This window comes from Xyrauchen texanus, chromosome 20 (assembly GCF_025860055.1).
Source record: "Xyrauchen texanus isolate HMW12.3.18 chromosome 20, RBS_HiC_50CHRs, whole genome shotgun sequence".
NCBI lineage: Eukaryota > Metazoa > Chordata > Actinopteri > Cypriniformes > Catostomidae > Xyrauchen > Xyrauchen texanus.
In genome coordinates, this window is record NC_068295.1 from 9,964,939 (window position 1) to 9,981,813 (window position 16,875).

At 36.3% G+C, this 16,875-nt stretch overlaps 1 protein-coding gene across 4 annotated transcripts in view; it reads right to left on the reverse strand.

Annotated features, from left to right (window-relative positions):
• LOC127661124 (adhesion G protein-coupled receptor B3-like) overlaps positions 1 to 15,457 on the reverse strand; it is a 237,222-nt gene extending 221,765 nt beyond the window's left edge. For 3 of the 4 annotated variants that reach the window (XM_052151700.1, XM_052151699.1, XM_052151697.1), the window contains exons 1-2: positions 14,682 to 15,455; positions 12,042 to 12,807 (exon numbers count right to left, since the gene is read on the reverse strand). In XM_052151700.1, coding sequence (XP_052007660.1) covers positions 12,042 to 12,792 — 751 coding nt within the window. In that variant the 5' untranslated portion in view covers positions 12,793 to 12,807; positions 14,682 to 15,455. Of the gene's footprint in view, positions 1 to 12,041; positions 12,808 to 14,681 lie in introns of all 4 variants that reach the window. The other variant, XM_052151698.1, reaches the window with a different exon arrangement.
• Positions 15,458 to 16,875: the final 1,418 nt, after the last annotated feature.

Sequence of the window (16,875 nt, forward strand, 5' to 3'; positions counted from 1 at the left end):
TTTCTCACTTCAATTGTTCCAACTCTAAATTCCTCCAGTCCTGACATGATTGCATTTGCATTGCAAAAATCTCATACAAAATCTTGTACAGTCTTATAAAACAACATATTAATTCTGTAATAGCCTTATATATTGTATTGAACACCATGACAATCTATGCTAACAAATATTACACGCTGTACTAAAACTACAATGGCAATGGACATAAATAATATGGGTAACACTTTACAATAAGATTGTAGTACTTATTGAACTACATTAGTAAACTACATTCGTTTACATGAACTACTAATAATAATACTTTCATAGCACTTTTTAATATTGGTTTATCCATTTTGAACAAACATAAACGCACATTAAACCATGGTATTTTCATAAATTAACATTAACCAACATTAATAAATGCTGTTAAAAATAAACAGTATTAGTTCAGTATTAGTTCATGATTCCTAATGAGTAAAAAATAGAAACTTGTAGCAGTCTTATCATAATACTGCAGTACATTTTATTGGTAAGACATTACAATAAGTTTGTACTGTATGCTTAACATTAGTTACTGTAGACCAACAGTTAACATGAACTACGATGAACAATACTTTTAGAGCATTTTTTAATATTGGTTAATGTTTATTTAGACATTTACTAATATACTGTGTGATATATATATATATATATATATATATATATATATACATGTATATATATATATATATATACATATGTAGGTAATCAAAGCAGTGCTGATTTTGGGCCATATAGCACAATTGTGAGTGTTACATTGCTTATATACAACAGTTCAATGAACAAGTACATTTTAAAAAATTAGGAAAAACTGAGTACAGTCATAAAAAAAAAATTTGTGTCTGGAACTACTTTCTTACGTGACGGATCACAATCTGCCATTGCTGGTTCAAACTAAATGATGCGTAACAAGCCTCTGTTAGTAATTCAAAACTGTCACTGCTTGTGGTGTTTCAAACAAGTTATTGGATAAACAAAGATGGATGTGTGTGTGTGTGTGTGTGTGTGTGTGTGTGTGTGTGTGTGTGTGTGTGTGTGTGAGAGAGAGAGAGAGAGAAAGAGAGAGACTGAGCGTGTGCGATCACCTGTTGCCACACCCAAGCAGAGATGCTGTCAGCTTTCTGAAGGTCAAGCGGGGGTATTAAGAGTCAACCACTATATAAACCACAATGTCCTCCGCCATTTTAAAAAGCACCCATTGTGTAATTAATCAGTCTGTTGTGTCTCAGCTGTGATGAGCCGTAATGCTGAAGTTGTTTGTTTAAAGCCATTTAAAACTATTTCCTAGCTTTAGTAGTGCAGTGTGGTAAGTGCAGTACGCGATCACGAAGAGATGTTGTATGTAAACAGCTGACATGGGTTCACTTCACGTCACCTAACTGGCTCATATTACACACAAAAATTATCTTTTGCCACCTCCTGCTTGCTAACATATGTAATGTAAAAAAAAAAACGAATATACCTAATGCATTAACAAACAATCGTATATGTTACTATTAGGCATGTAACGATGCTTAGCCTCACGATGCGGGCCGATACAACTTGATATGAACACCCACAAATGTATTGATCAAATGTAATCAAGGATTCAACATAAATGTTTTTGAATCATAAATGCCACAAAAGTGTCTGACATTAGCAACAGAATTCAGAGCTCTAAGTAACTTAAACAACAGCACTGCATTTATTTAGTCTGATTGTTGAATGAAACTAATATGAACTCAAAATGTTAATGTTTATCTTTAGAAAATAAGTTTATCTACACTTTAGTCATTTATATTGCACTTTTCTCAGTACAAATAGTTTTAAAGTAGTTTTTTAGTAAATCATGCCTTGTTCTCTTAAAGCCCCGTTAACAATCTGAGCATTCAATGTTATTTAGTGTTGACAAAACATTAATAAATAAATAAATAAAAAAACCTTGAAAGTAAGTTGACCTCTGGTTTTACGATATATGTACTTAATCCAACATTATTTAGCGGCTTAAGCAAAAATAGATTGCACACGTAATTGTTTTCCCTCTTCCCCGTTTCACTTTGCATGTAATTTTGACTGCCGCTATTAGTTTATAACGTGCGCAAGAGTTGTTCTCAAAGCTGTTAACATTTTGAAGTCAAAAGCAGATAATTATATATCTCATGTAATCACGGGTTTCTTACATTGTTAGTTTTTTGAATAAACAGTTTTGACTCATATCTTATGTGTGTCTTGCTGTGCATGTCACGCTCAGAGTCGGTTGGGAGAGGCGACCGTTACTGCTGCTTTTTCTGCCTCACAAATCCACTGATTTGATGTACTGTAGCACCAGGTCATGTTTGGCAAATTTGACAAGCTGTACCGCTACAGTACAATGTACTTGCCGCTTACCATCAATCTTCTCACCCGTGTACTGGAAGTGTGTTTATCTGGTGGCTCTGTTTTCCTAAGAGCGCTCAGCACCGCCTCTCGCAGGAGGAGACTGTTCCGCAGCTCTCAATTTTCAGTTGATTGGTTTTAATTACACTATAATGTGTTTGTTTATGTATCGCACGATACATACAGTTTTGTATAGTAAGCATTTTATTGTACGATACAATACGAAACAATCTTTTTTTTACACCCCTAGTTATTATGTGTACAAAACAACTTAAAAGAAGGTATAAAATATTAAGCTGTAATGATTGTTTCTAGCAGATCATTAAAGATTCAAAGGATACTGTATGACCTCATGGGTTCCAAATGGGGAATTCTTTAATTAAGCATGTTTATTTAATGCTTATTTCTACAAGTACAATGGCTGTTGCAAACTGCATTCACTTAATAAGAGAGTGACAAATGCAGGGTCAGAATGGTCTCTGATTAAGGTCAGCCTAAAGCATAATAATGAATCAATGAGTGTTTTAAAAAACTTCAGCCTAATCTGTCACTGGAGAAACCCCTCAAAAACTCCACAGAAAGCCATTCTGAATACAACTTTTGACATGGAAATTAGCAGGCAACCGTAATTTCACTACCAAGCTATCACATATACAGAATGTTTTCTGTCATTTTAACTATACAACTGTTCCAGGATAGAATAATCCTGATAGATACAGAAAAGCCACCTAAAATCAGGGGTTATCTCATATCAATGTTTTGACAATCCACATAATCTTGTTAAAATAAGGAGATGTTAAGCAGAATGCAAGCCTCAGTCCCCATTCACTTTCATTTAATATATTTTTTTCCATATAGCTAAAAATCTTTATGGGTGACCTTAAATGAAATTCATTCCAGTTTGGACCAACATGAGGGTTAGTAAATGTAAATAATGAACAATTTTTATCTTTTGTTAACTATCTTTGAAATGCTCTCATACAGTATGTGATATTTTGTTTCAATGGGTTTCCTATGGGTCTGAGAAATGCAAATTAACAGCAATAAAGTGCAGTACATAGGCACACACAGTGAACATGAGAATGACAAACAGTTTGCTTACTCTCTCAGATTCACAAAAACACCACCAGCCTAAATCAGACTCCTGAGTGTTCTCTCACACAGATCTCAGCACTTTTGCTAACTGATGACGCAGTCACTGTGCCTGAAAGCTGATTGAATGACCATTTCAAGGTGTTATCCTACAATCAGAAGCCATCAAATGTCCTATGCTTTATGAGAGCATCATTTTGATGATGATGCTAGTAACAGGACCATATGGTCATTCAGCAGTCAGGGACCTCCCAGGCAATCTAAGCATCTATGTACTTGCCAAACATTTGTGGGGAGGAACTGACTAGCAGAGTAAAGATTCAAGCATACCAAAGAAAATAAATTAAAAGGAAATGATCTGGGATATGTAAATTCATTTGCATAAATATTAACGCATGACAATCAATGTTAATTCAATATGGTTTAATATTTTTTTGTAATATCATAATGTATACCAAAATATACTTATATTATAATTAAATCCTTTTGATTTTTTTTCAGCTTTTGTAAAAATATTCAATATGCTCAAATCGGAATAGTGTTATACAGGCAAAACTGGCCTCCCGGCATTTTGAATATGTACATTTCAGTTTTCACTTATTAATATACACAAAACATTTCAGATCAAGAGGTGCCTTGAAATGTCTGTTTGTCCACGTGATCAATTACAGCAATGCACCAGATTGCTGTGTAAACACAGTAGAATCTACAACTCAAATATAATTTCAACGTAGAATATCAGGGCTACCATTTCCTTATACACTTTAATTTGAATTTAATTTAAAATGCACACATTTTTGACAGTTCTGTTCAACAGGATAATGTGCAGGAGAAATTATTTTTAGTGCCATAAAACAACCTGACAATATATTGATTCCTTAGAAGAAATGGCAACTATATTCAAGAAAACTATAACATTCATTGATTTTTGTATAGTGCTGAATAATATTTCTTCAATAGGAATATAGTCAAAGTGGTCCCTATTTCAGAACAATCAGATATGAAGTGAATGTCCTAAAGTGTTACAAAACAGATTAACTGCAAAGACGAGGGCTTGAGAGATGGTAAAAGAAGTGCTATATTTTGTGCTATGTAGCACCTGAAAAATTGTTATCCATTTTGTCTTCTGGCATCCAACACCAACTAGACGTTTACAAGTTATCACACACAGAGCTGTCACACATACTCCTTCCTTTCAGAGACATTAATGGGCCTGTGGATGACATGGAAATAGACGGTGCATGTATGCCATTTATGTACATAAGTTAACATTCAGCATGCAACCGAACATGAACAAAGATTTAAAATGACACCACTATAAAATAGTACGTAATATATTATAATATTTTATATATAATATTTTTTATTAATATATAATATAATATTAGAAAATAAAAAGTGTGTAAAGATTATTATTATCATCATCATGATTATTAATATATTATTAATATTTAATAATATTTCCCCATGGGGAGCTTTCATACAAAAAATGTGTAATGCGATGGGATCCCAGAGGGCTGTTATGTTTGAATGAAAGTCAATGGAGCAGATGCATTAGCACACTGAATAAACTGCTTTTGTGTGGGAGGAGTTTATAATATAATAATCCCCACTAATCTTCAACAAGTTTGTCTTGATATTTCACTCATTTTTCAGAAAGCTATATTTGGAGTCTGCTAAGCAAAATCTGTAGTTTTAAAATAGTCAAGACAATTTTGCGATTTTTTTAAAATAGCCTAATTTGTTTCTGCTGTGTTGTTGCTATTGTATGATGTATGTCTGACGCATACTGTACTATTTAGAGTACTGATATTCAGAAATTGCATAAATTCATCACGTTTAAAGGCTGAACACTCTGAAAGGCTGCCAGTGCTTATTAATGTTTTGTTTTTTCTTTTCTTTTTTTTTCTTTGCTCAATGCTTGAAAAGAAAATGCTGGCTTTGCAAAAACTAACATACAGTAGGCAGGTATCATTATGTGAGTCTTTAGAGGGAGTCTTATTTATATGGATTTGATTGATATGAGCTTCACAAATAATCCATCAATCACAGAGGCTTTGCATCCCATAGGAAAATGCAATTCTAATGGATGGATGTTATAAGGGAGTCTTACACCCTTTAAAGTCAACATTAAATCAGAATTGACACCTTTTTAATGCATGAACATGCATTCAAACTGTACTTATTCTGCTCAATCCATTGGTGCATGTTTTCTAAATAAAAAAATTATCATTATTATCAAAATGTAATACTTTCCTCTGCCATTAACATAATTTATTTTCAGCTGATGACAGACAATTACTCTTACTTTTTCAACTCCTCCCCTCCAACCACCTGGAGCCATTCCCACTTTTCACAATCCAATCAATTCCTGATGCATAAAATCCCATCCTATGCTTTTTTCTCTTTAATATACATTGTTTCACTGGAAAATCTGTCCGATTAAGGTAGTAAACTCAGTTGCAAACAGTGTTTCACATGAACTTTAAAAAAAATGGCCATAAAGCCAAGACCCCTCAAGCACAGCCATAACATTTGACATTTGGCCAAGAAAAGAGCAAAGAAACAAGAATAAAGATGGACGCAGGCATTCTCCCCTCGAGAAATTCCTGGAACTCAAGATGGCTTCTAAGTTGAGGGAACAATGGTGATGAACTTGATGCACTGTGACTACTGATCGACTTAAGCAAGATTCAAAGTGAATAAAAGGCCACACTATGGCGTGGAGATACAGAGCTTTCTGTTGGGCCCTGGCATCAACAAAGGGGCTTACTCTTCTAAACCTCCAATAAACAAGCACTGTTATCTTCAATGTCTTGATGATTATTTTGATTGCAACAATAAAACAAGAAAGTTTGTTCAAGACAAATGTCTCTGCAAAGATCAATAAAGATAACGATAAGAAAGATCCATGAATAATTCAAGTCCACAAAAAACTCAGCAGCATTTTTTCAGCACAATGATGCTATATTCAACACACTCACAAGCCAGAAAATGAAGCAGCAATATCACACTGTCACGATTCCCTTGTTGTCTGCCCTGGGTTTCACTTGTCATTGTTAAATGTACTACACTTCCCAGAATCCACCTGCCATCACCACTGCCATTTTGTTCATTGTTCTCACCTGTGTCTAATTCAGTCATCACTCCCTGGTTATTTAAGCCCTGCTTTTTGTTCACTCCTTGTCGTTCGTTGAATGTAGTTCAAGCCTGGTCTGTGTTCCTTGCCCTAGTTCTCTGTTTATGTTTATTTCCCCATTGAGGGTTTTTCCTTTGTTTATTTGTTTGTTCATTTAATAAAGAAGTCCTGCATTTAGATCCTCTCTCCTCGCTGCCTCATTCGTAACACACACAAGCAAAAGTACTGTTGCACTGAAAATCATCTGTGATTCTGCATTCATAGCTGTGCAGATATTCAATACTACTGCAGTCTGTATTGTGTGACATTGCTTTTAAACAAATGTTTTATTAACAATAAGATACTAACATATCAGGTAACTTACATTTTAGACACAATATAGCTAGTTATTTTGCCTATATGTGTTCTGCTAATGAAAAGAGTTCCAAACTAAGCTAAAGCAGGATCAACAGTGCCGAGCAATGCACAGACTGACAGTATGGAACAAGCTGAGTGATACAAACAGTGAAGCGCCCCAGTGCTGTTCTACTAATGGTGCGTTCACAAGATTTTGTAATTACCGTAGATTCCAACTTGTAAAAAAACATTTACATCTTTGAGGAACTTGTAATTACAAGTTGTAAACCTTAATTCTACAAAAGCTTAGACTTGACTGTTGTGATGTCATATAAAACGAAACAAATCAATACAACAAATAATGTTGATTACCACAAAAAAAAAAAAGGTTAGAGTGAGGCACTTACAATGGAAGTTAATGGGTCCAATTATTGGAGGGGTTAAAGGCAGACAAGTGAATCTTATAATTTTTTAAAGATTTACAATAATTCTTCTATTCAAATTTGTGTATTAGTTGTTTAAACAATTTTTTAAGGTCGATTTAGGGTTAAAGGTATTACGTTGTCATGGCAACAAAGTTGTAAAGTTGGATATAACTTTGCACAGATAGTAAGTGGTGTTAACACTCATTTTGTTTACGTCTTGTGGCTATATTTTTGAAACGGTGAGTATTTTAACATTTATGGATTGGCCCCATTTACCTCCATTGTAAGTGGTACACTGTTACCCAGATTTTTGTTTTTTTTAAATAAAGGAGGGACAAGTCGAAAGAATTTGTTTCCACAAATGCTGTCGATTGAGCTTAACTTGTCTTTGAGGCTGGAATGTTCTTTTAATGGTAGTTCACACATATTTTTGTTTGATATTAAATTTGAAAATAGCCACTATTACCTGGAGTGTTTTCTTTGTTCTTAAACATAGTACAGGAACATATAGAGGTTCATTATTTAATTAATTCAGTTATTAAATAATTTGCTGTGAGTTTGTAAGTCGCAATTATTAAATTGGTTTTCTATGTAAATATACATAGACTATACACTAGAAAGTTAAAGTTTTTTCGATGCTATGTCAAGTTAAAAAATATGTTTCTAGACACCTGCATTCTATTCTATTCGTTGTGCTGCATCTAGTGAGAAGAAATTGGGTCTAAAAGCCCCAAAATGCTAAATAAATACTCTCAGTCTTCGTTCTTATTAGTAACCACACATACATTTTGATTTTAAGTTACAGTGGTATCATCACATGTGCATGACTCAGCACAAACAGACTCTCTGTGGATTTGCACTTCATTAACATTAGCCGAATTCCCCTTTCTTGTTTCGCAACATACTCAGGGGCCCTGGGCCTGTCAAGGGTCATTTGCACAAAGTGACAGATCAGTCCCCAAACAGATCCCAGCACGAGGGCCTGGACCCTGCAGTGCAGCTAGGCAAGTTTCTTCCCCAACAATGGTCAGGCAAAAGAGCAAACGGCCACTAATGTCTGAGGGCAGACTGGTGGTGGATAGAGAGATAGAGAATAATGAGAAACAGCCCCGAGAAGTTGCTCATCTTCTACAGCAGGGCTTCATTTGTGACTAATTTAGGAGACACAATTTGGTGCGTCTGACTTTGAGCTACAGTATCACATCAAGTCAAGTGTCACTACGCCTGGAGAGGAGATGATACAGAGATATAGAGAAGAAACAGCACTCTTGCAAATAAGAATGTGGGATTGCTTGCCACGTCCCTTTTATGGCCATAATACAGAACAATGAGCATTATGGAGACCATTCCTAAAAAGACATCCATAAAAATACTTTATAATCTTCCTGTGGCATAAAATAACACCAAAAATGAACATTCTGTCAAAGTTTACTTACCATCTTTTTCCAAACCCTTATGACTTACTTTCTTCCATGGAACACAAAGAGAGATGTTAGCTTCAGTTACCATTCACTTTCATTGTATGGTCAAAACATGTAATTAAAGTGAATGGAGACTGAGGATAATATACTGCCAAAAATCTCCTTAGTTCCACAGAAGAAATAAAGTAATCTGGGTTTGGAAAAACATGAATGATGACAGAATTGTTCGGTGAAGTATTCCTTTAAATTATTTCAATAACAATACTTCTAATTACCACAAGATGAACATGATTGCCTTATTAGTGTTAATAAAGGTATTTAAAAGAGTGTTTGGATGTAAATGGGTGCCTGACGGAGATCAATTGTATATTTTAAAAGTGTGCCGATCTATTTTGAAACAATATAAAATATGGACATCAAATAGACTCATCAACAAAATTAGAGTAAAATAACACTCATTAAATAGCTTTAACGCTACCTAATTTACACATTTGGCAGATAATTTTATCCAAAGCAACTTGCTTTGTATTCAAGGAACACATTTTATCCATCTATGCATCATCTGAGAATCAAATCCTCAACCTTGGCATTACTTGGACCATTCTCCATGAGCTACACTAACTACCTCATCTAGTCACCAAACATATCCCCATAAAACATAGCTTTAAACTATCCGACAACAAAATCATATGAACTTGAAAACTGGAGCAGTGAATAAATTGTGGCAGCCTCTATAATAGACTACCTTTGGTGCGAAACTAACCTTGGCATCCCATTTTCCCAACCGCAGCAACACTGACATTTGAAATTTGATGTATTTCAATGATGTGAATGAAGCTTACATTTTCTAGTCAAACTTTTAGCAAAAAGTGCCAAATTTTTTCAATGAACCCTTTTGACTATGTACAAACATTGAGTCCTTTATAGGATCAAACAAACAATTTAATCTTAATTGTATTTAAAACTTTCAAACATACTAAAGTGTCGAAAAGCCTTTGCTTACACACTGTTACATTAGTAGTGATCAAAGATGTATCATCACACAAATGACTATTCAGATGTTTAATTTCAGAACTGTTTGCTGATATTATAATGTTAGTTGTATCAAATATATCTACCTATTCAATGCCCACTTTCAACCAACACTTTGTGTTAATAAACAATGAATCCAAACAGTTACTGCAATATCACTACAATCACCTAATGCCTGCTCAAGTGCATTTAATGTGCAACACCATCATAATTATCCATTACACAAGTCTAATATGTTTTTACATTTCAAAACACTTTACTTTCATCCTCGGTGAGGCAGAATTTTAAACACTGGTGTTATCATAAAGTATAATCAAGCTCATGTTTTTGCTGGCTAGCTGGATATCATCCCGCAGAGTGCAATGAACCAGAAAACCACTTTTTAGTGATCCTCTCATTGTCCCCATTCAAAGGCCACGCTTTGTTGCCATGCACACTTCCAGGCTTGAGGGATATCAAAGACGACCATTTATTTAGGACCCACTCCGCACAGATCTTTTTATGTTGTAGTTTGTTTGAAGACTTATACCGTTAAATGTTCATCCGGGAGGGCAGAATCTCCATTCTGAAACTACAGCGGGGTTGTGAGCTCTTTTAAAAACCTGTGATAGCAATCCACTAAAGCCTTCAACCTATAAATAGAAGCTTTCAGTGTAATCTTTGGAGTGGAAAAAAAAAATAAGCTAGTGGATATAAGCTTCTCTAAACATGCAGATAGCTGAAAGTTGAATGTGTGTTCCGTTAGAAGCGTGAAACATTACTTTTTAATAGTAAAGCTGTATTTCAAATGCCTATGAAGGTAACGTCATACAAAAATGCTGTGAAGTGGAAATTCTGTTTACAATGTATATGGATAGAGTGATATGCAACAATAAAATACTCACACAATAACTGGGGAGCAAAATAATCAATGGCTTAATCTCAATTTCAGGCTCGATTCCTATTTAGAACATCACAAGGAGTCTACAATAAAATTAAAATCACTCTAAGCTACCAGATCATGAATGGAATATGACACCGTTTGGAATGGAATGTAAAGCTTATGTGAAAGAGGGATGAAAAAATAAATTGGGGGCCTACTTAACCTAACTGAACCTTGACAATTTTAAAGCACTGTGTTCCACTTGATCTGGAAGGATGCCACTTTCTCCCTAGGGGGGTATTATTTTCAGCAAGCCACATTATGGTTATTCTCTCTCTCTCTTTCTCTCTTTCTCGCCACCCCATTATTCATTATTTTTTAATCACTGTGTTGAAATTAAAGTGAAAGTGTCTGCATCCATTCCCAGTCAGTCAACTGTGTGAGCTTTTGTCCTCTCACAGTATGCTGGGTCATTCCTGTCTCCAGTTGATCTCTATCTGTTGCCAGTTATGAAATATTACAGATGCTAATTATCTGTAACGTCTGTGACCTCAATACAAGTCATTATGCATCATTCCCCCATCGTTTGGTTCAGAAATGTTCACAGTTTTTTTGCATTGCCAATGAATTCCTGCAAAGGCATTTGTGGCAATCTGTTGCTGCCAGTATCCGTGGTGAGTCAAAGCTGAGCAGCTGATGGACGTGTGACAAGGCGCTCATCATTCATGAAGGCCAACAGCAGCATAACAATTACATTTAAATGCCAAAAGGCTAAGTATGGCATTTCAACTATGGTAAATGACCCTCTTCATTGTAAAAGCTTACCCAAAAATGTAAAACAGTATTATGCCTCTCAGTAACCCAAGCATATTTTGGGGATTCAAACTGTACATTAGTCATGTTTATTTCTATTTGAATACACAAAGCCCTCTTGTTTTATTAGTAAATGGTTGAAACATGTCACACTTCTGCAGTAGAAGAACTTAAGATTGTTATAAATAAAACAGAATGCATTAAGCAAATATACATTACACTTATTACCTCTGTAACTTAACATCCAATTAATTAATTAATTAGCAACCATCCAAGAAAATCCATGTAGTATTACACTTCTGACATATCAGATCAAATAAGAACATAAAATACATCAAGTGAGATCTTAACTGTTTGGTGCACCCAGATATATCAAAAATCTATCTAAAATTGAACAAAGAGGTCATAGATATCAGTGGCAGAGCTGTAATTGTGTTCTTTCATATGGAAGGGTGAAGGAGTACAAAGGGGGCACCCTAAACACACAGTATATTTAAGCTGTGAAATGATCTCCAGCATTAAAGGCCAGCAGCTGTCATACTCACCCTCCTTGGATGGACGTCGCACCTCTGCACTCAGATTGCACACCTGCGCAGAACGCACCTGAGGAGTCAGGCATCCTTCGGTTTGGGGATTTAAAGGCAACACCACGTTACTGAGCATCAGCACGCTCTCCGAATCCCCATCGCCTAAATGCTGCGGGCAGGTGCATTTAGCGTAGACTATTCCACACGATTCTGCTTTCTCTCCCTTCAAGCAGTTTTCCAACCACGTGCATAACACTTGACATCCAAACTGACTTGGACTGGCCTTGTTTAAAACCACAAACTCCACTACAGATCTTTCCTCTTCCTCTGTCTTCTTTATGGTCAATCCATTATAATCGTATGGAAACACCCGCCGGAGCTGCACAAAATTTTTGTCATAATGCAAAAATACATAAAGATTCTTGGCATCATCACACAGGTGCACGATGGATTCGTTGATCCTCAACAGCTCATTGATCTTCTCATGGGAGAAGTGATCAAACTGATAAGCCAGCAGAGAAAATTCGGAACAGCTTATTTCACGCTTGTAAAGTTTTAGGTAGATGCTGTATTTGGTAGGATCTGGGTTCTCTAACGTCCACGTGCAGTTTGTGAAGTTTTTGGGAAACATTTCATTTATCGAGTAAGATCCATAGATAACTCCTTTCACCAGCGTGGAACACCAGAAATCTTGGGCACCAGTATATCCAAACATAACCAGGAGATAGGTGGAAAATATATAAATCAACAGATTACGAACAGCCTTCATCCTATGTCATTTGGCCTGCAAGAGAACCAGAGATACTCTACCTTTATTGTATGTTTGATGTGAAATGATGCTTTGTCATGCTTTTTCATATGACAACAATGCTTCTTGAATCTCCCAAGCTTTGCATAAAACAAACACTTACCTGTACTGTTCAGATGTGCTGCCTATTTTCAATCATGAACTGTGGATAAGTCACCATCTCCGTTTTAGAGATTCATATGATTCTTTCCATGGGAATTTTACACATTTCGGATAAACATTGCCACCTTGTGGTGTTTATTAAATTGGGGGTAATAACTTTGGGCATCTGCACTGGCAGGATAAAACAGCATCATAATATGGTGATCAAATTGTCATTTCATACCATGATTATGCATTGAAAGATATTTACTTAATAATAAATGAGAGTGTCGGACACAGTGATAAGTGCTATAGAATGTCTTTATAGCCCGTATATTCAGTCGAGACTCACTCATTAGGGAGGATAAAAAAGGCTGAGATTAGATGGCACAAACAAAATATATTTTTAAAAGCAAAGTCACGATTAAACATGTTTTATTCAGTCGACAGTATCCATGGTCTTGCAATTCGGCAGTGATCTACATTATGTCTGACCGCATAATACCATCTACATATCTTAGTCTGCTCAGAATCTGTTGGGATTTCTAATCGGTTTGGTGAAGAAAAAAAATAATAATACCTATATATTTACTTTTATTACATTTCTGTCTCCGTCAACAAGGGGAGATCATGCAATTGCCTGATTGGCATATAGTGTCGTGGTGGATTTAAGATGAGAGCAGCATTAGCCTACTGAATGCACTCTCTCATTTCTATGAGGCAAAACTTTGATTTTAATGTGACGGGTCTATCTCTGCGACGAGCGGTTACGTTACACATTTAATCATCATGTATGCTGTGTGAAAGTGTATTGGATTGAGAGAGAGAGAGAGAGAGAGAGAGAGAGAGAGAGAGAGAGAGAGAGAGAGAGAGAGAGATCAGGGGAAAAGGCTATTCGATGCCCTTTTTGCATGAATTCTGCAGGCATTGCAGGGATACAGGAGCCCAGAGCACCAACGAACTGGCCGGATGCATGGAGAATCGGGATGCCTGGAGGCAACGATGGAAGGCTCGTCTGAGGACGACTTAGAGAGATTGCAGCTGTGCAGTATCACAGCACGAGCACTCCCAATCTGAGCATTTTATTGGACATTTATTCTCATGCATACCTTGATCACTTTAAATGCGGCACCACTTGTGCGACATCACAATATGCGCCCAATACCTATACAGAGAGTTTATACATTAACATATAGGACGCAACAATATTGGCGCACATTGGAAACCATCGCGCGCTACTTTCCTTTATGCCCCAATCCACGTCGCGTCGCGCGCTTGCAGTGTATGCAGCTTTGTTTTTTCTTATTTTTATTTTTTATTCTTTTGTCGCGTCGCTTGAAACCTGTTTTCATATCCATACTTCCAAACCCATAAGAAGTGGACCGTGATTGCCGATGGTTGGTGGGTAGGGTGGTCTAAATATGAACGTGGTCAAATGAACCACCAAAAAAATATTAGTGGTATAGAGTCGGCGCCGAAGCTCCATTCTATGTCATTTTGTCTGTCGTCGGTTAACTTCGCACTGACCCTGGTGTAACGTTCCAGTCCTCTTAAATATTCACGTAGTTTGTATTGCATTAATCAGATACAATGAACTTAAGATTTCTAAGATGCAATTAAGAGGAATAAACTTGGGCAAGGGCCATGTCGTACAAACCAACAATCTATCTATCTATCCATCTACCTTTCTATAATAAGAAATATTATTATTAATAGCAATAATAATAATAATAATAATAATAATAATAATAATAATAAATTGGACTTACCTTGCACTCTGAAAGCTATGGCTATTTTTCCCACATACTTGGAAACATCCTTTAGAAATGAAACGTGTCGCTCCCTCGCGAATCAGTATCTCCCATCGCCGATGATAGAAGTCGCAATGAGCAAAAATGCATTAGACTCCAGGCTGGACCATCATCTCGCTCCTTTTTTCCAACCTCAATTGAACCAAGTAATGAGAGAGCGCAACAGAAGTAAGCAACGATGCTTTCATACAACAGAACGAGGGCTAAAAATGTTGTCTGCGAAATAAATGCGAATCTCTTAGGCTACTGATCATTAGTCGTTGTCTGCCCTTCCCTCAAAAGATACTCAGGTTGGGTAGCAGGTATAGAGCGCAATCCTTGACGGATGGAGGATGCAGCTGACTCGCTGTGGAGTGAGATGGAAAGCGCTTTCTCGCCGAGCCTCAGGACTGGAGCTGCAATATCACGTCACTGCCACTAAGATAAGGCACGTATGGACGTTTCTCACCATCGCACCCTCCTTCCCCTGGATAACACAAAAACTCTTTTTATTGGAAAATCAAGGCAGAGGAATGTCCCTCGGACTGGAACTAACTGCACGGTGTCTTTTCTGCAACCGCCGAATCATTTTAAATGGACTATTTTATTGCAGGTCAACGAAGGCGCGTGGGATAATAACAAAGTCTTTGGAATATTTTTTTCGCATGTGGCGTGTGAAGTTGTTTTCTCCTTTTTCGAATATTACCATCATAAGGAATTGTTTTGGTATGAGAACAAGCAATTAAAAAAAAGTATATATTCTTTGTAATAAAAATTGGAGCCAATGATAATTTTACAAAATGTGCGCATTCGTGACACAACCTTTTTAACTTGGTGGACTAAATAGACTTGGGAGCTACAAATATGTGCCACTCGGGTTTCTATTTGAGCTGTTGCTAAGTCGGTAAGTTGTAAAAACTTCTGAAGAGATGCATAAACTCACAACAGCCATTGGTGGACTTTATAAGTAGACTGTTTATCCTAAATGCCGAATGGAAAATAAATGACTCCTTTGTGAACAGTGCATGAGTCATGTTGAATTATGCACCTGTATTTCACAGAGATCACGAGGGCATTCACCGAGGGCATGCATTAGATAAAATGTTTTTTTTTTTTTTACCAGAAGAAAAATATGCATAATTTGTGGATTTGCGGTATTTAAAATTGTGTTAAGAGCAATCAGCCGCCTTGGATGAAGTAGCAATGGCATTATTGATCCGAATCAGGTGCGCCGAATAGAGTTACACGAATTACGCGAAATATATTCATTTGGGGAGAAAGACTATCCAGTATTCAGTATGGCGCCTTTGGTTATGTATAATTTTCGGCATCCGATGCATGCCCAATTTCGCGCATTCAGGGGATTAGAAGAGTTGGAGATGGATGGAGGTCTCCGAACAGATGTTCACGTTGCAGTCGGAAGACTATGCGCCATTAGGCGTGTTATAGAGCTGTATAAGCTACAGTGATTAGCAATGCTCTAGTCAAAGAATAATGAAATACAGATAGCGTTCTTAACAACAGGTTTTTCCCACAGTGAAATCAGCTTCTATTTTATGTGCAAAAGGTAGGCCTATTGTGCGAAGTTGTATTTTTACTGTTTAATTGTACTTCTCTTTTTTAAATCTATTTTTAAAAGTGCTTGACTTTAAAATAATAAAGAAGATGTACAATGTGAACATTTATAGTCGCCTGAAGGTCATTTAGGGTCATTAACCTATTATTATCCCATATTTGTGTCTAAATAGGTTTGATATAACTTATTTAAATAGCTCATGGCTTTTAAGATAGACATTTCCACCTAAATAATTTCCACCTAAATAATAGATATGAACAACCTGCAGTAATATTTTCATGGCATACGGATTAAATGATTCATATAATTACTGGGTTACTCCAGCACTACATGGCTGGAGGAACAATGGCTTCATCTCATGAACTCTAATCAAGGCTTTCTTGTGTGTTTTTAGCCTTTGACAAGGTCATTACAACATCAAACTAACTTGATCAGAGGGAAGCTGACCACAGCTCCGGAGCTTTGATCTCTAGAGGCGTTAGTAGGCCTATTTATTTCAGCACGATAAACAAAAGCAGCATGGCTTAAATGTAAGATGACTTGGACGATGCTGACACATCCATTGTTTCTTTGACCTCGGAGAGTAGCTTCCATTAT